At 38.9% G+C, this 26,676-nt stretch overlaps 2 protein-coding genes and 1 pseudogene across 2 annotated transcripts; 2 read left to right on the top strand and 1 right to left on the bottom strand.

Annotated features, from left to right (window-relative positions):
- Window positions 1-6,360: 6,360 nt before the first annotated feature.
- On the bottom strand, window positions 6,361-10,393 carry LOC123600538 (annotated as a pseudogene).
- A 419-nt stretch (window positions 10,394-10,812) lies between these two features.
- LOC123602718 (olfactory receptor 5B3-like) lies at window positions 10,813-11,751 on the top strand. Its single transcript, XM_045487185.1, has one exon. The coding sequence runs from the start codon at window positions 10,813-10,815 to the stop codon at window positions 11,749-11,751; it is 939 nt and encodes a 312-aa protein (XP_045343141.1).
- Window positions 11,752-24,191: 12,440 nt separating this feature from the next.
- Window positions 24,192-26,166, top strand: LOC123600537 (olfactory receptor 5B2-like). Its single transcript, XM_045482570.1, has 2 exons — window positions 24,192-25,139; window positions 26,086-26,166. The coding sequence occupies exons 1-2, from the start codon at window positions 24,195-24,197 to the stop codon at window positions 26,164-26,166; spliced, it is 1,026 nt and encodes a 341-aa protein (XP_045338526.1). The 5' UTR covers window positions 24,192-24,194.
- The last annotated feature ends 510 nt before the right edge of the window (window positions 26,167-26,676 follow it).

Below are 26,676 nucleotides of genomic sequence, written 5' to 3'. Positions count from 1 at the left end.
GTAAGTATGGAAATTCTTTACAACAATATTACATATCCTACCTTAATGTGCTAATATAATAGATAATAATGGTGTATTTTATTGGCTTTTAGGAGAGGTATTTTTATAAGAAACCTACCAAAAGGAATATATACCCACCTTCCTTTTCTATCTCTATAATTTCAGAAACACTCAACTTCTCAAGATTTGTGAAACTGCTCGAATGTCCTAAGATGTCTGTGTGGTGCAACAAAAATATCTGGCTCTGCTCTCACCGCTGTTGTTTCACACAGTGTTGGAAGTTCTCGCATCAGCAATCAGACAACAAAGTGAAATCAAAGGCAACAAAATTGGCAAAGATGAAGTCAAACCTTCACTTTTTGCAGATGACATGATACTCTACATGGAAAACCCGGCAAACTCCACCAAAAGTCTGCCAGAACCGATACGTGAATTCAGCAAAGTCGCAGGGTACAAAATTAATGTACAGAAATCAGTTGCATTCTTATACACTAATAATGAAGCAACAGAAAGTCAAAGAAACCAATCCCATTCACAATTGCACCAAGAATCATAAAATACCTAGGAATGAACCTAACCAAAGATGTAAAAGATCTGTATGCTGAAAACTATAGAAAGCTTATGAAGGAAATTGAAGAAGACATAAAGAAATGGAAAAACATTCCGTGCTTATGGATTGGAAGAATAAATATTGTTAAAATGTCAATACTACCCAAAGCTATCTACACATTCAATGCAACCCCAATCAAAATTGCACCAGCGTTCTTCTTGAAGCTAGAACAAGCAATCCTAAAATTTGTATGGGACCACAAAAGACCCCTAATAGCCAAGGTAATATTGAAGAAGAAAACCAAAGCATGAGGCATCACAATCTCAGACTTTAGCCTCTACTACCAAGCTGTAATCATCAAGACAGTATGGTATTGGCAAAAAAAAAGGCACATAGACCAATGGAATAGAATAGAGACTCCAGAGTTGAACCCACAAATATATGGCCAACTCATCTTTGACAAAGCAGGAAAGAACATCCAGTGGAAAAAAGACAGCCTCTTTAACAAATGGTGCTGGGAGAACTGGACAGCAATATGCAGAAGAATGAAACTAGATCACTTTCTTACACCATTCACAAAGGTAAACTCAAAATGGATGAAGGACCTGAATGTGAGACAGGAAACCATTAAACCCTAAAGGAGAAAGCAGGAAAAAACCTCTCTGAGCTCAGCTGCAGCAATTTCTTACTTGACACATCTCCAAAGGCAAGGGAATTAAAAGCAAAAATGAACTATTGGGACCTCATCAAGATAAAAAGCTTCTTCACTGCAAAGGAAACAATCAACAAAACTAAAAGGCAACCGATGGAATGGGGAAGATATTTGCAAATGACATATCGGAAAAGGGCTAGTATCCAAAATCTATAAAGAACGCACCACACTCCACACCCAAAACCCAAATAATCAGTGAAGAAATGGGCAGAAGACATGAATAGACACTTCTCTAAAGAAGACATCCAGATGGCCAACAGACACATGAAAAGATGCTCAACGTCACTCCTCATCAGGGAAATACAAATCAAAACCACACTGAGATACCACCTCATGCAGGTCAGAGTGGCCAAAACGAACAAATCAGGAGACTATAGATGCTGCAGAGGATGTGGAGAAATGGGAACCCTCTTGCACTGTTGGTGGGAATGCAAACTGGTGCAGCCACTCTGGAAAACAGTGTGGGGGTTCCTCAAAAAATTAAAAATAGACCTACCTTATGACCCAGCAATAGCACTACTAGGAATTTACCCAAGGGATACAGGAGTGCTGATGCATAGGGGCACTTGTACCTCAATGTTCATAGCAGCACTCTCAACAATAGCCAAATTATGGAAAGAGCCTAAAGGTCCATCAACTGATGAATGGATAAAGAAGACATGGTTCATATATACAATGGAACACTACTTGGCAATGAGAAAGAATGAAATCTTGCCATTTGTAGCAATGTGGATGGAACTGGAGAGTATTATGCTAAGTGAAATAAGTCAGGCAGAGAAAGACAGATACCATATGCTTTCACTCTTACGTGGATCTTTAGAAACAACAGAAGATCATGGGAGGGGGAAGGGGGAAAATAAAAGTTACAGAAAGGGAGGGAGGCAACCCATAAGAAACTCTTAAATACTGAGAAGAAACTGAGGGTTGATGGGGGAGTGGGGGAGAAGGGAAAGTGGGTGATGGGCATTGAGGAGGACACCTGTTGGGATGAGCACTGGGTGTTGTATGGAAACCAATTTGACAATAAATTATGACACACACACACACACACACACACACACACACACACATCAGTCAGTGCTACAGAAGCTAAACATGAGAGAGGCATGGTCTGCCTGGGATCAGGGATCATCTGTGACGTATTTACTAGGTGGCCTTTTTTTTAAAGGACTTTTGTTTAGTAAATAAACTAAGGTTGGCAAATAAATAAATAAACAGAAAAATTTTAAGTTCTCTGAAAGAATACACTCAGATTGGTTTTATTTCTTTCTTACGTGTTTGTAGAATTTACTGGTAAAGATATCTATACTTAGAATTTTTTTGGAGAAAAAGTTTGAATTTCAGATCCAGTTAAAAAAATACAGGGCTACTCAGATTTTCTAAAAAAAAAAAAAAAAAAAAAAAAAAAATATATATATATATATATATGGATATATGGATATATCTGGGTCTGAAGTCTATAAAAATGGTAGGTCCTTTTCTGGAACCATTTCTTAATAATTACTTTAAATATATCATTACATTTAAAAAGGATTTTAAAGTTTCAAAAAAGTTTCTGAGATATTACAGACAAGTCCCACATACCTCTCACCCAGTTTCCCCTAATGGTAACATCTTCCCTTATCATAATACATTAGTCAAAACTAAGAAGCCATCATTGATACACTACTATTCTCTAAAATTCAAGAATTTACTTAGATTATTATTTTTTAACTAATATCATTGTGCTCTTACAGGGTCCGACCCTGGATACAACACTGCATATATTGTCCTGTCTCGTTAGTCTCCTCTGATCTCTGACAGTGTCTCAGTTCTTCCTGGATTTTTCACTACATTAATAGCTTTGAGAAGTACTACTCAGGTATTTTGTAGAAAGTCTTTCAATTTGCGTTCACCTGATCTTTTTGTCATGGTTACACAGAGGTTTGGTCTTTCAGAAAGAGTGACAAGTACCATTCTTATCACCTCCTATCAGGGCACATATATTACCTACATGACTTGTCACTGAGGATCTTAATCTTGGTCATCTAAACAAGATATGTTTTCTGGGTGCTTCAGATAATGCTACCTTTCTCCTCCTGCAAATTCTACACTTTAGAAACATGTCACTAAGTTCAGGTCACGGTCATGGTGGAAGGGACTACACTCCACCTCCTAGGGGAAACTTAAATATATTATTTAGGGTTTTTCTATAAGAAAACTTTATTTATTTACTTACTTAATTTCTTACTTATGTCAGTATGTACTTACATTGATCTGCTTTAAAATTTGGGGTATAGTTTGTACTATATTATTTATTTTATTGTTCAGATCACTCCATCTTTGACCATTGGGGGCACTTGCAGTTTTACTCTTGTTTCCTTGTGAGCTGCTCAATCTTTCTGTTTTTTGAACTCCTCCTTACTTTCTGGAACTATAAAACATTTCAGGCTCCTGTTGTGCTATTCCGGTCCCAATCCAGTCATCAGCTCTTTCTCCAAAGAGTCCAGCTCACTCTCCATTGAAACTCAAATGAACCCAAACCCTCCAGCCTTCTTTCCTTTAACTGGAAAATGAAATAACAACTAGCTACAGGAGGCTAAGGACCTTCCTAAATTTTCTGAGGCATCTTGGGGTAGGGATTGTGTGCATATAAGTTCTCTTTTAGTCTCTCGGTTCCTGTTCTAAGTCCCTGCCTTTTTCTTACTTGTTCATCACTTCAAGCACCACACCTCCTCCTGAGCCTTTTTTTCCCCTGTGTCTACACTGCTTTTCCCCAAGGTGACATAAACTACTCATTCTCCTTCATTCTTCCAGAGAACCAAATAAACAGTAACCTTGTCCTCAGACAGAATGGAGGGGAAGTGAAGCCCAGATCGATGAACTGCTGCAAAGTAAATATTTGATATAAAACTGACCTTCAGGTTCATGAAGCATCATCTACTGTCAAACATCTCCTCCCAGTCAACTCTCTCCTAAAACCTTGGCTTCCCACCATGTTGTTAGCCTCTGTCCATCTTCTCTCTTCTCAGAGTTGAAAGTCTCAAAGCCCTATCTCTCTCGCTTCTCTGGGAAAAGACAATATGCATTTACTCCATCATACAGGTTGGGACAATACTTAGAAACTATGTAAAGCAAAGAAAAATCATGGACTAGATTGTAGAGTACACCGTTATGAGATTTGTCACCCCACCATCCAACCAAAACCACTCAAAGTCATCCACCAATTCATATCACTATGACGTATTGCCAGTTCTAAGTCTTGACATTGTTTAATCTACCAGCAGATTTGACACGTCTGTTCCCTACTCATGCATTTCTCATCACTTGGTTTCCAGGACACCATTCACCTTTGTTGGCTTCTCATCTCTTTGACTTTTCATTGAGAAAGTTCCAGGTGTCGGTCCTTGAAACACTTTGCTTCTCTCTACCTACATTCTCTTACCTATGTTCTCATTCTCACGGTTTAAATACCATCTACATGCTGAAAATTCCAAATTTGTACCTCTGCTCCAGTGCTAAAACTTTCCTGGTGGTATCCAAGAGGCATCTCAAGCTTTGTATGCTCCAGTGAAACTCAAGCCCCCTTCTCACTCAAATCTCCTGTTATCATGCCTGCCATACCTCACATAGTAGCCATCTTATCCTTCTAGTTGCTTAGGCAGCTAGGCTGCCATTTTTTTTTCACATTCCACGTCCAATACATCATCATATCATGTCATTGCATTATTTCAAACATACTAAAAAACAATCTGGCCAACTTGGAAGAATATAATACTATGTATGATTTGGAAGAAACCAAAATAAGCAATTAAACAAATAAAATGTAATTTAAGAGATTTATTTAAATATCTGAAGAAAGATAAGAGCAGATAAGAGATAAAAAGCTATTTTAGATGGTGTGATTGAGAAAAGGGCTCTTAATGAAGCAGTGTGAGATCTAGGAAAAGGACTTTCCACTAGGGCAAAAACAAGCCAGAGACACAGTTTTGGAGACAGAGTAGAAGTTCAGATTCAGTTCCTAATTGTGTGGCAGTATACTGGCTTTCCTCAAGGAACATTTTTTTTAAATTCCAGACTATTGAGATTTCAGCTAAGCACATTGCCTTTCAGGCAGAGGTAAAATTTTGTGGTTGGTTTATCATTGATTTTTTTTTGTGGTCTTATGACTGAACTCTTGCCAGTGGAATGTACTCAGAGGTAATGTGAACAGCAATTATATCAGTTTCTTTTTTTTTTTTTTTTTAATTTTTTTTTTCAACGTTTATTTATTTTTGGGACAGAGAGAGACAGAGCATAAACGGGGGAGGGGCAGAGAGAGAGGGAGACACAGAATCGGAAACAGGCTCCAGGCTCTGAGCCATCAGCCCAGAGCCCGACGCGGGGCTCGAACTCACGGACCGCGAGATCATGACCTGGCTGAAGTCGGACGCTTAACCGACTGCGCCACCCAGGCGCCCCATTATATCACTTTCTTGAAATGAAATTATATTTCCTTCAGCCCATCCCTTTCTCCTTTCCTGCAGGTAGAATAGTTATGATAAGGACAGAATTTCAACACTCTGCAAGATGACAGAGAGAGGCTGTGTGGACTGAACTTGGCCCAGAATGACCGATGGGTGCCATGTCCAGAGAGTTCATATTTATCCTACCACAGGTATCCACCATTTGAAATGAATTGGTATTGTACTTAAGCCACTGTGTTTTGGCTTTCTTCGTTATAGCAGTTTAATCTAATTTCCAATTGTGATAGATGAACTATGGACACAAATTCTTTGCAGCTGTTTTCCTCAAGAGATGGAGTCTTCCATGCCCGATCCGTGCTTGCATTGGGGCCAGCCCTTTGACATCATGGATTAGGATAATGTGGCAGAGAAAATCTTGTGTGAGTTTGGAGTCTAGACTTCAAGAAACCCTTCGGTTTTACTTTCACACTGAAAATATTATGTAAGAAAGCAGGTCCAACCTCTGGAAGACGAAAAAGCATGTGGAGAAAAGGGAGAGAATAACCAGAATCAACGGTCAGAAACGTGAGTAATGCCATGTGGAGCCTTTCAGCCCAGCTGACTGTGCAGCAGATATGCAACCGCATGAGTGAGCCCATGTGCAAATAGAAAAGTCACTGTCCCTGTGCTGAGAGCATCCTCAGGATGGCAAGGAATGTGAACAGATAGGAGGTCAAGATAACTATAAGGGCAAAACAGACTTAGAAATCCACTAATTAAAGAGCACAATCTCATTTACGTAGATGTCACAGCAGGAAAGAGCCAGGATTGAGGGGCTATCACAGAAAAAGTAATGGACCACATTGGAATGGCAGAAAGAGAGGCCGAAGGTGACTCCAGTGTGGATGGCAAATTCAGCAAGCCCCAAACGTACCAGCCTACCGCCATTTGAGCACACACATGATGGTAGTCAGAGCGGCGGAATGTCAAGTAAGCGCTGACATTCTACACATGACAGCTACCAGCAAGCAGTCTACGGTGGCAAAAGCCAGAAGGAAGAACCTCTGAGCACCGCATACGTCATAGGAGATGACTTCCTCCTCTGTGAGAAACCCTCCATCACCGTAGGAGTGACAGCGGAAGACTTAACACATTCCATCAGACAGAGGTTACGTAGGAACAAAAAGCTAAAAGAGACCCATGTATACAGAGAACAAACTGGTGGTTGCCAGTGGAGAGCCACGTGGGGGAAGGGCAAAATAGGTGAAGAGGAGTGGGCGATTCAGTCTTCCAGGAATGGAACGAATATGTCACAAGGAAAGAAGGTGCAGCCAAGGGAATACAGTTAATGGTATTGTAATGGTGCTGCATGGGGACAGGCGGTAGCTACAATTGTGAGCAGAGCATAATGCATAGAGTTGTCGAATCACTGTGGTGTATACTTGAAACTAATGTAACATTTTGTGCTAGCTACATTTCCATTAAAAAATAAGAATTTTTGCCATGAAAACAAACAAACAAAAAAACTTGAGGCAGATGTTTAAATCAGCTTTATTTGTAATCACAAAACACTAGCACCAACACAAATGTTCTTCAACTAAGAATAAGATAAACCATCAGTAACAACCAGATAGTAAAATTCTACTCCGCCGTAAAAATATTCTCCTTTGATACAGGAAACGATACAGATGGGCCTCAAATGCTAAGTGAAAAATTATAGACCTACGCAGTACATGTTCTAAGATTAAGGGTAAGGACACTCTAGAAAAGGCAACTTTATTTGGGCAAAAGAGTTTATGGGTTTCCAGGGGCAGTGAGTGGGAGAATGGGTTTGCACAGAGAGGTTTGTATGAATTTTTTTAGGTGATAGTGCTTACTTGACATGAATCTGACAATATTCCTAAAACTATATGCTAAGATTGTGGATGTTACTGTATGGAAATCATGCATTAATTATAAACTGACAAAAATAACAAGTAATATAAAACGTGTGTGTTCAATGAAAATAACCAGAGTGGCTCCCACAGGCTGTTTAATTGCTTCCATCCTGAGAAGGTGGGATGAGGTGCCGGAAATGTTCTCCCAGGGGAAATTCCCAGAGAAGGTCTGTGTCTCTATAATTCTCTCCACATCCCCATGCATTAGCCAATGAAATCCCAAGATGACTCCACATGACACCATTGTAGAGGCACCAGTCTACATGCTGAACCCATTTGGTGATCATTTATTCATATGAATGTTAAACTTGCTAGTGCACAGAAGTCTTATCGTGGATTCTCTATCAGCCTGCAACCACATCCAGGGGAAACACCCCAAGAGAAAAATCCCATTGATTGACTTCAAAAATGATAATTTCTTACTGAGATGTTTTACAGACCCTCCCTGCTTGTTATCTACAGACACGAGTCTGTGAATTATGTAAGAGGTAATCTTATCATCTTTATTTTACAAATAAGGAGGAAGTCAGTGATTCCTCTAAGGACACAGAAGGAATGCATGGTAGGTTCAGAAATTGAACCATATTAATATGCTTTCCTCCATTTTTCCCTGCCTCAGAGACCTTGGAGCCTTATGACCATGTCCTGAGAGAGCTCCTGTAGTAAGATTTATGCATTATCCTATGGCTGAGATTCTGATTCAGACCCGCTACTTAGCATTGGCTCTTCCTGTTCACCCAGAAGACAGGTAAGCATCCATATTCCGTAAACATTTTTAACGACAAGTGTAATCCATGCAAAAGCAGTAGGGCAGCTCTGCTTACTTCGAGTTATTTGAGAACAGAAATCGATGTCTTCAATGTTTTTCCAAACTACGGAGGTGAGACTGGCGTATACATGTCAAAATTTCCTTCAGAAGGGAGTTTATTGATACTTAAGGAACATCGTCCTGCTTTGCTAAAGATATGAACAAAACAGCCATAGATGAGTCTCTAATTGATCGAGTGGTGATTTCATCCTGGTCACTCAATGCTGGCCTCTCATTGGACACAAACAAGCGAGAGCAAGAGTGAAATAAACTTAAACTACAAAATCCTTCATATGAATTAACAAGATCCCCTATAATTTCCCTATAACTTTCCCCTATAATTTCAAGCTTATCGTCAGCAGTACAGCCACAGATGTTGACAGCGAATGGCTAAAAGCAGAGCCTTTTGATTACACAGAAAGTGGATTTAACTCTTGAATCTTGACTCTTTCCCATGCTAGCTGTGTATTTTAGAGCATCGCATAACTTCTCAAATCCTCACGCTCCACAATGGTGAAGGAGGCATAATAATACTACCTCCTGTATGCACACACATTTGACATATAAAGCCTTTATTATTGCTCATAGAATGTAGTACAGGCTCCAAGTAGGTACGTGTGTTAAGGTTGGCAAACAATGTCCACAATGTCTAATGTTGGCAAGTAATTCCCCTGTTGTATGGGAAATTGTCAAAGTTTAGGAGGAAGATGTGAGTAGTTAGCAGAAGAGGGATGCCCTTCCAAGGCTTCAAGTTTAAGTGAACAGATTTATAGTACTCTTCCTATGGAGGAGTACTGACTATCCCAGCTCCTCAGGCTCCAGGCAGCCCACCATGTGCACCATGCACGTGTCTCTCAGACACTTCAGTGGGAAACCACAAACTGATTTTGGACCAGTAGAGACAATGAGCAATCGTAAGTTGAGTTCAATTCAATTTCATTTCAATACATTTTAGATTGTCATCTTAGGAACCATTCAGTGTGGGTTCAAAAGTTGGTTCAAAGCATGGCTTGTCAACTAATATTCATTTAAATATAAAAAATCGGAGCCTGTGGGTGGGTCAGTCTGTTAAACCTCCAACTTCGGCTCAGGTCATGATCCCATGGTGCACGGGTTCGAGCTCCGCCTTTGGGCTCTGTGCTGACAGCTCAGAGCCTGGAACCTGCTTCAGATTCTGTGTCTCCCTCTCTCTCTGCCCCTCATTTGCTCACACTCTCTCTCTCTCTCAAAAACAAATAAACATTAGACATTTTTTCAATAAATAAATATAAAAAATTACTCAATGTCCTGTGCATATTTATTTATTAGAGAGAGAGAGCACAAGCAGGCAAGGGGCAGAGAGACAGGAAGAGAATCAGCGTGGAGCCTGATGCAAGGGCTCAATCTCATGACCAGAGCGAAAATCAAGAGTCAGACATTCAAGTGACAGCCACCCAGGAACCCCTTGTGCATCATAATTTAAATGACCGTAATAACAAATTAAACCCATGATGTTCTTGAGAGGATGTAAGGAATATACAGATTTTCCAGGACTTACAATGAGCTTATGTTTCAATAACTCCATGGTAAGTTGAAAATACGGTAAGTTGAAAATTTACTTAATACACCTGACTTACTGAACATCATAGCTTAGCCTCTCCTACCTCAAACACACTCTGAGCACTTACATTAGTCTACAGTTGCACAAAATCATCTCACACAAAGTCTGTTTTCTAATAAAAATCTCATGTAATGTACCTAAAGTGAACCACAGAATGGTTGCCAGTGTCTGGGTTATTGACCCTCATGATTGCGTGGCTGACTGGGGGCTGTGGCTGGTGCCAATGCCTAGCATCATGAGAGTCAAGCCTCACATCAGTAGGCTGGGAAAAGGTCAAAATTCAAAAGTCACCGTTTGATTTCTATCGAATGTGTGTCACTGTTGCACCATCGTAAAGTGGAAAAATCATTAAATCGAATCATCGTAGGTTGGGGACCGTCTGTACCTCTACAGGGTCTGCAGCAGTTCCTGGTGGGTGAGTCATGGGCAAGTACCTGCTTTCACTAGGCTTGGGGGAAGTGAACGGCCAGACTTTCCTTCTGGACAAGCCTTCTTGATCAAGTTATTTAATTCTCTACGTCTCAGTTTACAGATTTCTAAAACTTTAGAATTGAGGAGATGCTCCATACTTCAGATTCAACAGTTTGCAAATCTACACATCATTAATGCGCTGACTTTTGTTGTCAAGCTAATTTTTTTTTATCTGGAGAAACGTGATATACAAGCTACTGCTCTAATGAAATAACACATACTGTATGTATACACTTTTCAATGTAAGTCTCTTGGTTTATCACCCATTTCTTTCTTCTCGTTGCCATAGCGTTTGTGGTTCTCAACACTGATGGATAACAGGACAGAAGTGACGCAGTTCATCTTGCTGGGACTAACCACTGATCCAGAACTGCAGGTTCCCCTCTTTATCGTGTTCACCCTCATCTACCTCATCACTCTGGTTGGAAACCTGGGGATAATAGTGTTGATTCTGTTGGACTCTCGTCTCCACACTCCCATGTACTTTTTCCTCAGTAACCTGTCTCTGGTGGACCTTTGTTACTCTACAGCTGTCACTCCCAAGGTCATGGCTGGATTACTTATAAGAGACAAGGTCATCTCCTACAATGCGTGTGCTGCTCAGATGTTCTTTTTTGCAGCCTTTGCCACGGTGGAGAGTTACCTGTTGGCTTCAATGGCCTATGACCGCTATGCAGCAGTGTGCAAACCCCTCCATTATACCACCACCATGACGACAGGTGTGTGTGCACGTCTGGCCATAGGTTCCTACACCTGTGGTTTCCTGAATGCCTCTATCCACACTGGAGACACGTTCAGACTCTCCTTTTGTATGTCCAATGTGATTCATCATTTTTTCTGTGATGTTCCTGCAGTCATGGTCCTTTCTTGCTCTGAGAGACGTGTCAGTGAGCTGGTTCTTGTTTATGTAGTGAGCTTCAACAGCTTTTTTGCTCTCATGGTCATCTTGATTTCCTACGTATTCATATTTATCACAATCCTAAAGATGCACTCATCTACAGGATATCAGAAGGCTTTATCTACCTGTGCTTCTCACCTCTCTGCAGTCTCCATCTTCTATGGGACACTCATTTTTATGTACTTACAGCCCAGTTCCAGCCATTCCATGGACACAGACAAAATGGCATCTGTGTTCTACACCATGGTCATCCCCATGCTGAACCCTGTGGTCTATAGCCTGAGGAACAAAGAGGTTAAGAGTGCACTCATGAAGGTCATTTCAGAGGCAAAATTATCTTTAAGATTGTGATTTTTTAACATTGTACAATGTACACTAATCTGGTTTCATTAAGACCACCGTGAAATTAAGTTTCTGGAGTGATATCTTTGCTTATTCAATGCCTCTTATCCTGAAGGAAAAAAACATATGTCCGGAAATGTAATAACCTGAACAAGAATGATTAAGATGTCTAAGTGCCTGGGTGCCTGGGTGGCTCAGGCATTAAGCATGTGACTTCTGCTCAGGTCATGATCTCAGGGTTCTTGAGTTGGACTCCCAGATCGGGTGAGCTGGAGCCACGTCTTGGGTGAGCTTGAGCCCCACTTAAGTGAGCTCTGCTTCTCTTTCTCTGCCCTTTGCTCACTGGCTCCCCATCTCTCTCTGTCAAAAAAAAAAATCGCCTGGGGCCTACTTGTAAAAGCAGGTATTGATTTATTCATTTATTCTACATGAATTTGTTTCTACCACATCAATGCAGAAACACATAAAATAGGGACACAAATGAGACCATGAACAGAAGGGCACATATCCTTATGTGCCCATGAGGATACATACACATTGGAGTAGGGAGTTTCCCAGAATTAACTGGAATGTTGTTAGTTTTTAATAATAATAATTTAAATATTTAATTCATGTATTAGAATAGAAATTTATGTCCAATATTTTTATTTCATTAGTTGAATGCTGTTTGAAGAGTCCTAACTTAAGAATAACCTTGAGAATATACTTAAAGTAATATACTACTAAATGAGTGTATCTACCCTAAGGGGGCACAGCTTATTTTCTGCCTTGCTGAAATATTTTTATCTCACTCAGTGTTTGTACTCCAAAGTTTGGGCACAATGATTTCCTGGATCCCATAATCAAGTGAATCATCTGAGACAATTCCACAATTTTTACTTTGAAGTGATGCCTCATTAAATGGGAAGTAACATATCAAATAAATACTCTTTAGTAAATCATAAAAAGACATTAAATTTAAAATTATTTGAAGTGTTGGATCACCTGGGTGGCTCAATCGGTTCAGTGTCCAACTCTTGATTTCAGCGCAGGTCATGATCCTGGGTCATGGGATCAAGCCCTTCATTGGGCTCCACACAGAATGTGGAGCCTGTTTGAAATTCTCTCTCTCTCTCTCTCTCTCTCTCTCAAAAAAATTATTTAAAGGTTAGTATCTCATTATATTTGAAAATTACTTCATATGTACGAAATATAATTAACTGAAATGATTCTAGATATCTACATAGAAGTATATATGACAATATCTGTCAATAATAAAGATAATGTACATTCAATATGCTAGTATAATGCACAATATTTATGTTTTTAATTTTGATCCTCAGAAAGCTTTATACTATAAAAATTTACCCACATAAATATGTACCCTCAACTAATTTGTTACCTCTAGATAATAAGAGGCTTTGATATTTCAGTATTTGTAAGACTGTGCTTGAATATACTAGTATTTTCATCCTACTATTTGGGGGCAGTGTAATATAACACAAACATTCACTTCTACGTTTATGGTAATATTTCTCCTGTCAAAAACATTATTACCTAAATTTTTATAATTATCTTAAATAATTGTTTCATTTTAGAAGTATTTTAGAGTTACAGAAAATTTTCAGAACAGTGCAGAATGTTCAATGTAACCCTGTGGCAATCTGAATAATGACTTGATCCACATCCTAATTTCTGGAATCTTCCAAGGTTACCTTATATGGCCTAAAAAGGACTATGTAGAGTTGATTAACTTAAAGATTATATCCCATATTTTCTGTGTGGACCAGGAAGGAAATCCCACGTATAATTATAAGAAGTTTGACCACAGATAGAAGAGTAGACAATGTGACATTGGAAGTAGATGAAGTGATGTGACCACAAATCATGGATGACAACAGCCATCAGAAAATGGAAGAGGAGGGGCGCCTGGGGGGCTCAGTCGGTTAAGCGGCCGACTTCGGCTCAGGTCATGATCTCATGGTCTGTGGGTTTGAGCCCGCGTCGGGCTCTGTGCTGACAGCTCAGAGCCTGGAGCCTGTTTCAGATTCTATGCCTCCCTCTTCCTCTGACCCTCCCCTGTTCATGCTCTCTCTCTCAAAAATAAATAAATTTAAAATAAATAAATAAATAAATAAATAAATAAATAATAAATAAATAATAAATAAATAAATAAGAAAATGGAAGAGGAGAGAAATGGATTTTGTCTTAGAGCCTATGGAGGGAGCGTGGCTCTTCTAATACACTGACTTTTGTCCAGAGAACCTGATTTGGACTTTTGGATTCTAGACTGTGAACGAATTAATATGTGTTGCATAAGCTTCTAGGTTTGTGGTCATTTGTTATAACAGCCATAGAAAATGAATACAACTCTCACCTAGTCTCCCCTAAAAAGGAATTTTGTATTACCATGGGGCATTTGTAACACTGGGAACCCAAGCTTTGTATATATTAATTTTACTCTGCCAGGTAGGGTTTTAAGGGTTTTAACAAATGCAGAGCATTGTGTTCACCAGCACTGCACTATCACTTCTCAGCCTTTTGGCTAAGATCAAGTGTCATACCAGCACTGTACCATGGAGAATACATTATAATTCTAATATTTCCCTTTCCATTTCTGTTAGAGACTGCCAGTCTCTACTCCTTCATCCGTGGAAATCACTGAGCTTTCCTCCATCCCTACGGTACATGAATGGAATCTCATGACGCGGAGACTTGGGAAGGAATAAATAAAAACTGTTTTTTGTTCACAGGTGACATGAATGCCTACGTAAAAAATAGGAAAAAAATAGGAGAAAAGAACCCTCCCGGGACTAATAAGTGATTATAGAATGATTGTCGGATGCAAGGCTAATATACTAAATTTGATCACTTTCTTATATGCTGAAATGAACAAACAAGAACTGAAATTAAAAACATGAGGCCTTTCCTATTAGCAGCCTCCAAATCAAATAGTTATAAATCTAACAAGACAACTAAATAAAAACCCACCAAACTTTAGGGCATCCGGGTGGCTCAGTCAGTTGACCCACCGACTCTTGATTTCAGCTCAGGTCATGATCTCACAGTTTGTGAGTTTGAGCCCCGCACCAGGCTCCATGCTGAAGACACCAAGACTGCTTGGATTCTCTCTCTCCCTCTCTCTGAGCCCCTACCCTGCTCATGCTCTCTCTCAAAATAAAGAAATAAACTTAAAAAAAAAAACTACCAAACTGTGATGCTGATGTTGTTGTTTGTTAATATGGCAATGGACATAGTTATTTCTCTGATATATTTCAAAAGAGGTTAAAAAAATAATGTATTAAAAAAAACATTTAAGAGATTGGACCGGGTACTAAGGAAACTAATAGAAAATGGGAATTTTTTCCAAAAAGAAAAATCAGGGTCTTATAAAGAAATATACCCCATCACCAGGGTTGAGGGGCCTTCAAAATGTCGATTCCATAAGATTTCTAAATTGAAATCTGTGCGCCTTCCATTACTATCTATTCTGAATGGGAGCTCCTTTTTTTCCCATTATCTTTAGTCCAATTTTATTTATTGGGAATGAATGTGGAAGAAGCTAAGTTTTCATTTTAGTGCATAAGTTACTAGGCAACAAGGAGCCACACAAGGACTGGGTGGAGAAGACCTTTTAACCTCTCCAATAGCCTGGACATTGTGCTTCTATATTAATTAGTTGGGATTTAGGTTGTCTCCCTGGTGGAGGTGAATAAGAAATTTTCTGTAGGAAAGGAGGTATAAGATGAATATTTGATGATCATAAGCATTACAATGGAAAAGACTGGTTAGTTATTTTCCTAAACTATTTCTTTTTTACTCCTGGAAAAAACATAGGCTCTGTTCCTCTGCCTTCATACAATTAATTTTGACCATATGTTTGTGTTCTTAGCCATGGAATGTGAGTACAGATCATACATGCTGCTTCCGAGTCTGGACCACGAAACTCTCCAGGTGATGTCCTGTTCATTCTTTTTCTTTGTCACCAGCTGGGTGGAGAGGATTCAGACCACAAGAGATGACAAAATTACTAATGGAAAGAATCAGGGTCAACTGAATCTCTGTAGAGTTTCCCACAGAACAACTAATGGAACAATATGCAAGCACGAAAGACCTCTATGGTCATGTCACTGCTGTTTGCAGTTTGCTTGCTTGGCAGCTAGTATTATTGACCCTAACAGATTCAGAGAGCTTCCCATAAGATCATCTGGAGGATGTTGTGGGGGTGGGGAGGATTTATGCTGAGAAAACTATCAAATTTCGCCAACATAACTTGATTCTACAATGATTTCTTTTGAATCCTCACCAGCCTCCAAATCATAACCAAAATGGCTAGCGCCAACTTGCACACGTTTCGGAGAGAGAACAAATCCAATGTGAATTCCGTTCCAAACCAAACTTTGTGATGTAGGGCAAGTTATGTAAGTGTTCTGAGTTTCTAATGGGGAAACTACTGCCTCTCTCACAGACTTCTATTAAACGGGTACTGAACGAGCCAGACTGTAGCACGGTGCCTGGAACAGAGTAGCTGCTCAAAACATGTCAGCATCCTTTCCCTTCTGCTCCTTTTCTTATCTCTCTTTCAATCATCTATAATGCCAACCTTCTCCATAGAACTACTTAAAACAGTTACGAATTATATTGCTTTGTTTTTATAGGTTTAGTTGTAGCACTGAATTGCAAGACTTTTGAGCCCACAAATGGTATCTCATTTAGATATGTATTCTCAGAGTCTAGACTAATGTTTATTCCATAGAGCTCAAGAGTAGCTAATGAAATGTGATTCTGTATAGGAACAAATTTACATGAGAAAAAAAGGGCACAAATATTTATCTCTATCTTCTTCATAAACAGTGGTCAAAATATTGCTTATTCATTTTTGTGAATTTTGTTTACTCCTTTCATTTGTTTTCTCTATTAGAATAAAAGTTCTATGCAGCCAGGAACAATTTCTGATTTGTTCACTAACAAAGACTCTTGAGAGTTCAGAGCTGAGGCTCAGTAAAAGATTTTAAGGAATGAATAACTGCATGAGAAGAGGAACTGACACCGAACAGAAAAACTCATCATCTCTTTGTAAAAACAGAACACAGACAACAGAGTATGCTAGCTCATACTGCAGGAACGTGTTAAATTGAAAACCCAGTGGTTGAACACAGCAAAGATAATAAAGATTTTATGTTAGTTTCCTACGGTTGCTGTAACAAATGACCACACTCTGGGACCTTAAAACCACACACATTTGTTTTCTCGCAGTTCTGAAGGCCAGTTGTTGGAAATCAGTTTCACTGGGATGAAACAAAGATCTCAGTCTTGGGAGTCTCTAGGGGAGACTCCGTCCCTGGTGTATTTCAGCTGCAGGTGACCGCCAGCATTCCTCAGTGGCATTTCCATCAGTTCCCGCCTTTGTGATCACATTATTTTCTCCTCCTGTTGTCTGTTTAATTTCCCTCTGCCTGGCCTTTTTTAATGTATGTGAGATTAGCATAAAAAATCTACTGTTTTAAATTGTGCAACTCAGTAGTATTTAGCACATTAACAATGTTCTGCAACCATCACCTCGATTTAATTCCAAAAGACTTTTTTTTATTCACAAAGAAGATCCCGTACCCATGAAGGCCCCCTGTCCTTGGGAACCAATAACCTATGGATTTACCTATTATGGATATCTCATGTAAACAGAATCATATAATAAGTGATCTTTTATGTCTGACTTCTTCTACTCAATTCATTGTTTTTGAGGCTCATCTGTGTTGTAGCATGTATCAATGCTTCATTTCTTTTTACGGCTGAACAATACCCCAGTGTACATATATACCACATCTTTTCATCCATTCTCAATTGGTAGACATTTGGATGGTTTTCACCTATTGGCAATTGTTAATAATGCAGCAGAAATATTTGTATTCATGCACAAGTGTTATTTGAGGACCTGTTTTCATTCTTGGGTGATATTACTAGGAACAGAATGGCTGGTTTATACGGTAATTCTATGCTTACCTTTTGAAGACCATGAAACTGTTTTTCACAGCAAATGTTCCATTTTTCTTTCCCACCAGCAACGTACAAGGGTTCCTATTTACCCACATTCTTGCTACAATTTGTTAGTTTCCATTTTCTTTTACACACCATCCTAATGGGTGTGAAATGGTATCTCATGGTTTTGATTTACTTTTCCCTAATGCCTAATGATTTTGAGCATACTTCCATGTGCTTATTGGCTTTGAGTAAATCTTCTTTGGAGAAATGTCTGTTCAAGGACTTTGCCAATTTTTCAACGGGTCTATTGGTTTCTCTGCTGTTGAGTTGTAAGAGTCCTTCATGTAGCCTGCATATTACAGCCTTATCAGTAATGTGATTTGCAAATTTTTTTCTCCCATTCTTAAGCCGTTCTTTTCATTTTCTTGAAAATATACTTTGATATACAAAGGTTTGTAATTTTGAAGAAGTTCATCTTATCTCTTTTTTCTTTTGTTGCTTGTGTTTTTGATGTAATACATAAGAAACCATTGCCCAATCCAAGGTCTGGAACTTTTCTCACATTTTCTAATGGTTTTATGTTTTTAGCTCTCATATTTCAGTCATCAACCATTTTGTGTTGAGTTTTATATATGCTGTGAGAAGGGATTCAACTTCACTCTTACATGTGGATATCCAGCTGTCCCAGCCCATTTGTTGAAGATTTCTTTTGCCATTGAATGAACTTAGCATTTTTGTCAAAAATCAACTGGCAATAGACACATGGGTTTATTTCTTGTCTCTCAATTCTATTCACTTGACCGACGTCACTATCCTTGAGGCAATATCAAATGGCTTTGATTAATTTAGGTTTGTATTAGTTTTGAAATCCAGAAGGGTGAGTCCTCCCGCTTTGTTCTTCCTTCTCAATATTGTTTTGGCTGTTGATGGTCCCTCAAAATTCCATTTGAATTTTCGCAATAGCCTTTCTCCTTGTAGTCGTTAGAATTTTGAGAGGGATTACATCAAAACTGTAGATCACTTTGGAAAGTATTGCCAGTAAACAGCATCATATGACCCAATCCGTGAACACAGAATGTCTTTCCACCTATTTAGGCCTTCCCGAATTTCAACAATTTATTCTGTAGTCTCAGTGTACAACACTTTCACCCTTGGTTAAGATTATTCCTCTGTATTTTAACATAAGGAGGCTATTGTAAGTGGAATTTTTCCCTTAATTTTCTTCTGGGATTGTTTATTGCTAGCGTACGTAAGCACTACATATTTTTGTTCGGTGAATAAGTTTGTTAGCTAATAGTTTCTTGTACATTCTTTTGGATTTTCTCTATGTGAGATAGCATCTGAATATCATATGGCTTTTCTTCTTCCTTTCCAATTTATATGCCTTCTAACTCTTATTTTCTTATGTAATTACTCTAGATAGAACTTCCAGTACAACTTTGAATGTAAGTAGTGAAAGCAGGCATCCTTGCTTAATATGTGATGTTACAGGGAAGGATTTCACTCTTTCACATTTGAGTATGATGTTAGTTGTGGGCTTTTCATTAGTACTCTTTCTACTTTTGAGGAAGTTCACTTCTGTCAGATTTCTGGTTGCTTTTATCACGAAGGCACTGGAGATTTTCTTAAACGCTTTTTCTGAATTAATAAATCAGATAATTTAATGTGCTCTTTCTCCTCAATCTATTGAAGTGGTTAGTTACCTTGAGTGATTTCAAATTTTGCTTTTTCCAGCTTTTTAAGATATAATTGATAAATCACATTATATAAGTTTAAGATATATAACATAATTATTTGAAATGATGGCAATGATGTTTGACTAACATCTATGACATCACATAGTTACAACATTTTATCCTGAGATGAGCACTTTTAAGATCTAACATCTTAGAAACTTTCAAGTGTACGTATTAGTGTTGTTAATTATAGTAATCGTGGTGTATGTCACATCCCTAGTACTTATTTATCTTATAACTAGACATTTGTACCTTTAGCCACCTTTACCTGTTTTCTCGATTGCTCAACTTTTACCTCTGGAGCCACATGAGTGCCTAGGGGATTTGGATAGAACGTCAGCTGCATTGGCTACAACAGGGTAATTCAGGATGGAAAAGAAACCCATCTGTCTACATACCAGAATCAAATTTTTGAATGGCCTTAGTAGGATTAAAGCTGAAATGTACTCTCCATATTTTTGGCCTATGTGTAATATTTTTGCTTTGTTGTAAACCCAAGAAGGAAAACAGGATTTCATTTATCAATCTCTAAAAATCCAACAGTCTACAATTTAATTACAACAAGTAAAAGAATGGAAAGGAAAAAAGTAAAATAAAATAGATGGCATACAAGAAATAAAGTAAGTTTTTATAATCTAATATAAATATCAATAATATAAAAATGTGAATGTATTAAACCCACTAGTTATGGACTGAGTAACAGCTTAATAAAATTTGGGGAAGGAAAGAAAATTACCACAAATGCATCTATGTGCTACTCAACAGAAGAAATTATATCCCTGTATACAATTTAATTGCTTCTTCCCTAGATAGAAGTGATTGCCCTCATACGGGCCTGTCCCCTAGGAATTTCACACCTACAAATTTTCTCCTGGTTCCCATTCGTTAGGGCCTGAAATCATATCATGACTCCACATGACAATATTGTAAAGGGACCAGACTCCGTGTAGACTCTTTTGGTCACCATTTATCTAAATGAATGCTAATGCTTTTTAGTACACACACCAGTGTTTTCCCAAACTGAGTGTTGGCAGTGACCCTGCAACCACAGCCAGGGGAAACACCCTAAGATAATAATTATATTATTTTATGTTGAAAGGATAACCCTTACTAAGGTCCTTAAAGACCCACCCTCATTCACAGACAAAATTCTGTGAAATCGGGGGGCAAGTAATTTTATTATGTCTATACCACAAATAAGGAAACTGAGCTCTGTGTAAGGTAAATGACTCTTCTAAATACACAGAAAAATCCACGGTAGATGCAAGACTTGAGCCTGGGCTTCCTAACTCCATGTTTATGATCCTTTCTTCCTCTCTCCATGTACCTTGGAACTTTGGGACCAATACCTGAGATATGCTCCAAAATTGTTTATACATTCTTCTAGGTCTGAATTTCTGATTTCAGACTCAGTTCAGGATTGTCTTTTATTTTGTTTCAAGAGCAAGGTAAGCTTCTCTGTTTAATATACGCTTTTAGTGAAAAATGTAATTGATGCAGAAGCAGCGAGGCAGCTACCTCTTCTAAGAGTTTTTGAGCTCCTATCTAGTTGTTTGCACACTTTTTCTGAAACCTTGACTTAAGTATAGGATTCAAATGCAAAAAAAAAAAAAAAAAAAAAAAAAAACCACAACATTCTAATCCTCAGAGAGTAAGATAGTATTTACGAAATTTCGTGCTGCTTTCCTTAAGAAGTTAGCAAAAATCTATTGTTTTGTGCTGGTCCAAGTCTGTTGGCAACCAGACTTGTGGCTGAACTGACTCTTGAGGTTCTCATTATGACTGCAAGACCTGCTCAGCCATAACCATCAGGAGACCTGAATGAGATAAAGTTTATTATTCACAGATCCTGGAAACCACATGGCATCCCTGGGGCCACACAGCAAGGTCATGGATAGGGAGAGAGAGCAGGTCTGGGTTCTGCTTTTGTTGGTGTGGTGGATGGACACCTAAGGTATCTGGGGTTCACACTTGAGTGGTGAATTTAAAGCATAAAAGAGGGAATTTAAAGCATTGTAAGAGAAAAACAAGTGGCCTGGGATGGTAGGTTATTGAAATCCACCAAGATCTCTAAAACCAAGGAGTCTGGGAGGTGAGAAGCTAACTCTTTATCTAGTGGCTGGCAATGTGTTTATTCAAGATAGACATCACCTGATTGGCTCAGTCGGTAGAACATGTGAGATAAACATTTTTTTTCTGAGATAGACATCTTTGAAGTGGGTGTCTCTCTGCGTGGCTACCTAGGCAATCAAACCATAAATCAGGCACTTGCATTAGAAAAAAGAAAACCTTCTGTCGAGGCTTACAGTGCAACTATGATAGATGGTAAGATTGGGTAGGTGGTAAATTTCTCCTGTTAATTATGTGTTGACTTGTTATTGAAGGGATAACTAACCAAACAGGGCGAAATGACACTCCTTCAGACTCCAGAAGGATCATCATAAAGCTACCAAGATCCTTACTCCAGTTTTACTGTCATTTCCCTACAACCTGCCCTTTTATTACTGGATCATCTAGAAAATCTAACAATGCAATGATTCAAGCCACAGGCATTAAAATCAGTGATATATGGGTTTTTATCTTAACTCGGACTAGATGTAGAATTTTAAGAAGGCATGTAACTTCCAAATCCTTCATTTTCTTAACTGTAAATTAGGGTGTGTGTGTGTGTGTGTGTGTGTGTGTGTGTGTACACAATTTATACCTTTCCTCTTCTATATCCATCCACCCATTCATCCATCCATCCATCCATCTATCCCTTCTTGATCCATCCTCTGTATTCCTGTCTTTGGTGTCTCTGCCGGCCTACTTGTCTGTCGTTTCTGATTTCTGTTTATCTGTGAGATATACCGGCACATAAACACTGGGTTAAAGTTGTTACTAATTCCCAGAAATATGATCTGGGAATGGATTTATTCCAGATATGTGACCCTGAATAAGTTAATACCTCTTTCTGTTGATAATTGTACACAATCAGAAAGTTGGCCACGAGATCTGTGAAGGTGTCTCAGCTTCAACAGTGTCTAACTCCCTAGATAATTTACCTATTATCTATTCTTTTCATCCCCACTGTGGCAGTCAGAATAATGCTCCCCTGTATGCCCATATCCTAATCCTGGAATCTGTGCTTATGTTCTCTTACATGGTAAAAGGTATTGTGCACATGAGTAAAGTTAAGGATTTTGAGATAACAATTTTATACTGGATTATCCATGTGGGCCCAATAAGAGCATTCCAGTCATCATAAAACATGACAAATGCTAAACAAGAAATTATAACTGGATACTATTACTGAGTGATGGGTTCACAAACACAAATTCCTTAAATTCCGGACATGCAATGTGTAGAGGGGCCAGAAAGAAGATGGTGGAAAATAGTAGTTACCAGAAAATGGATGTCCCTCAACACTTCAAGTATAAATAAAAGGATTTAAACCATTGTGCTTGCTCAAAAACAATCTACAGACTAGAGTCAACTTCACATATATGGGTTTTCACCCCTCAGTGTATATGATCCAGCTACATGTTGACACTAATGGCTGTAAGAATATGTCTAGGATAAAATAGGAGTCTTTCAACCCAAACTAAAATGTGGACCAAAAGGAAGAAATTAAACAAAAGAGGTCTGTGTGAGGGTTTTCACACAGAACGCGTGACAAAGCCACGAACACGGGGGATGTAGGACAGACTGAGAAATACTGGAAGACACAAAAAATCTAAGTAGGCATAGCGTGTCAGAAAACTCACATCAGAGTAAAGCTGCCGGATGTCAAAACCCACTGGCACCTTGTTCCATCCTAATTATAAGATTATGAATAGAACCCATCGGGATGGTGCTGAATACCCACATTGCGTGAACTGTGTGTCCTGATTATTTCATCTAACACTCACAGGAACACAGAGGTAGGTTCCAAAATCACCTTCGTTTTACTGATGGATAAAATGAGGCTCAGGAAACTTCATTTAGGACCAATGTCTCCCAGGTGGTAAATGGATTTCTTCTGTGTGAATGCATGTACACATAAGCCCAGAGGCCAATATTTTACACCCAATTCTGTACCTTCTTTTGCCTTTGTTGACTGTATGTGTCTCTAATGTTGCACTAATCTCACTGCATATATGTACATATATTTGTGGATTGCACTGCTGTGCAACCCCAAGCATTAAGTTTGGAAGAATGGATACCATGATTATGTGTAAATTGAATGAGGTTAAAATCAATTGAAATTCACTGATGACATTTAGTTTGGGAGCCGTTCTGAATGTGTCTAAAGAATGGCTCTGTTAGTAACCAGGTAAACTTGAATACTCAATCTCTTTGTTGCCAAGTTACTTATGATATATATGAGCATAATAACTAATCAATCTAATGGGGATATGGAGAGGAATGAATAAATAGACATAAACACTATTGAAGTGGAAATGATTAGTGAACCCAAAAGATCTGATTTGGGAGTTCAAACATTTCTTGGCATGTGGCCTTAGACAGCTCACTACCCTTTCCTGTGACTCAATTTACTCATATACAAAAATAAGTTGGGAAGACGATCTGTGATGAACCTTCCTCTACAAAAGTCTATTCTTTTATGGATAAGTTATCACTAAATTGCATTTGTCATTCCTATGCTTAGAAATGGAGAATATTCACAAGTAAAGTATGGCCATAATAAAATAACGCTCATGCTTTTCAATTTCCGTGCAACTTTTTTTATTGATCATTCTTTGCCACAGAGCATCTCGTGATTCTCAAATCACATCCATGAAGAATCGTACAGACGTGACCGATTTCATCCTGCTGGGACTAACCGATAACCCAGAACTGCAGTTTCCTCTCTTTATAATGTTCACGCTCATCTACCTCGTCACTCTGATTGGAAACCTGGGGATGATCGTGCTGATCTTGCTGGACTGTCGTCTCCACACTCCTATGTATTTCTTCCTCAGTAACCTGTCTCTGGTTGACTTTTGTTACTCCTCAACAGTCACTCCCAAGGTCATGGCTGGGCTCCTAACGGGAGACAAGGTCATCTCCTACAATGCATGTGCTGCCCAGATGTTCTTTTTTGCAGTCTTTGCCACTGTGGAAAATTACCTCTTGGCCTCAATGGCCTATGACCGCTATGCAGCAGTGTGCAAACCCCTCCATTACACCACCACCATGACGACAGGTGTGTGTGCTTGTCTGGCCATAGGCTCCTATGCCTGTGGCGTCTTAAATGCCTCTATAAACATTGGAGACACCTTTAGTCTCTCTTTCTGTGTGTCCAATGTGGTTCATCACTTTTTCTGTGATATTCCAGCTGTCATGACTTTGACGTGCTCTGATAAACAGAAAAGTGAGCTGATTCTTGTTTTTATCTCAAGCTTCAATGTCTTTTTTGCACTTTTTGTCATCTTTATTTCCTACCTGTTCATATTTACTACCATTCTGAAGATACACTCAGGTGAGGGATACCAGAAGGCTTTATCCACCTGTGTGTCTCACCTCATTACAGTTTCCATATTTTATGGGACAGTCATCATCATGTACTTACAGCCAAGTTCCAGCCATTCCATGGACACAGACAAAATTGCATCCGTGTTCTACACTGTGCTCGTCCCCATGCTGAACCCTGTGGTCTACAGCCTGAGGAACAAAGAGGTCAAGAATGCATTCAAAAAGGTTGTTAAAAAGGCAAACTTTTCGGAGCGCCTGGGTGGCGCAGTCGGTTAAGCGTCCGACTTCAGCCAGGTCACGATCTCGCGGTCCGTGAGTTCGAGCCCAGCCTCGGGCTCTGGGCTGATGGCTCAGAGCCTGGAGCCTGTTTCCGATTCTGTGTCTCCCTCTCTCTCTGCCCCTCCCCCGTTCATGCTCTGTCTCTCTCTGTCCCAAAAATAAATAAGCGTTGAAAAAAAAAATTAAAAAAAAAAAAAAAGGCCAAATTTTTCTCTAGGTTTTGTCTTAATGAAGTAGAATCCACAGAAAGCCATTAAATCCTTATTAGATTTACTCCATGCCACAACTCAAATGTTAAGGACATTTGGGATATTAGAAAAAATACTGGTCTAATATTATTTATTTTTGTTGAGGAATAAGTCCAACCCTCTAAAATGCAAAAAAAAAAAAAAAAAAAAAAAAAGTAATGGTTTTTAATAAAGTTTATTTCATGATGAAGTATATGCTTTTGTTGGCACATTCCATCCAGAGGCAAATAATGATAGGAACTCAACAAATTAAAGCTTCAGTCATTACTGAGTGATTTGGAAAGAAAAAAGTATATTCACGTGGAAGTTTGCCAAAGAAAATAAGCATGTTAGAATAAAAGGAGATGTAATTACATTATTTTTACCTTTACCTTTTGAGTACCAACTCTTCACATTTTGTCTTAAAAATTACATTAAAGGGGCATCTGGGTGGCCAAGCATCCGACTTCGGCTCAGGTCATAAACTCATATTTCGTGAGTTTCAGCCTTGCTGTCAGCACGGAGCCCACTTCGGATCCTCTGTCTCCCTCTGTTTCTGCCCCTCCCCCGCATGCTCTCTCTCTCTCTCAAAAATAAACATGCAGGACTAAAATTAAAAATGCATTCAAAAATAATAATGGTGCTTGGGGTTTTTTGGTAATGAATGCTTTGAAATGGTTAATGCCACTCATTAATTTGTACTTTAGTGGAGTAATCGCTCATCCACCTCATTCACCCTTGTACTGGAAATACTGGACAGCCCCAATCTTGCCTTGTCTCGGTATTAGCTATTTTCTCCATGGGCTATTTCTACACTTACTTCAGAGTGCTGGTTAAATGTTACCCACTCAAGGAGTCTGTAGACGCCTGCCACGAGAACTTTACAAGATAGTGACTCCTTTTCCATGGACTTTTTCCCTAAGCCTGCTCTATTTTTTATAGGCACTATCAACATTCAGCTCTTACGTTTATTTATTTCATTTATTTCCCTCGAGTGCATGGAAAGTCCTTTTAAGCAATAGCTTAATATGGTTATTTCACTGAAAATAAAGCTTTGAGCCTTATTTACAAATAACTTTTCTGAGCATCAAAACAACTCCAGAAATTCCAAGTTATATAGGTGAAAGCGAGTTACAAAAACTCACTTCAAGGGGGGAACACCACCAATATCAACCTGATAATGATCTCAGCTCTTGTAGAAGATTAGCAGTCTCAAAAACTCGCCACCTCTAACAGCGAATAATTCTTCCTCTTTTTAAATTTCCCAAACTGTTCACTTGCCTACTTGCAGCCAACCA

The sequence above is a fragment of the Leopardus geoffroyi genome, chromosome D1, assembly GCF_018350155.1.
Source record: "Leopardus geoffroyi isolate Oge1 chromosome D1, O.geoffroyi_Oge1_pat1.0, whole genome shotgun sequence".
Taxonomy (NCBI): Eukaryota; Metazoa; Chordata; class Mammalia; order Carnivora; family Felidae; genus Leopardus; species Leopardus geoffroyi.
The sequence above is the reverse complement of the archived record's forward strand: the minus strand, read 5'-3'. Positions and strand labels throughout refer to the sequence as shown.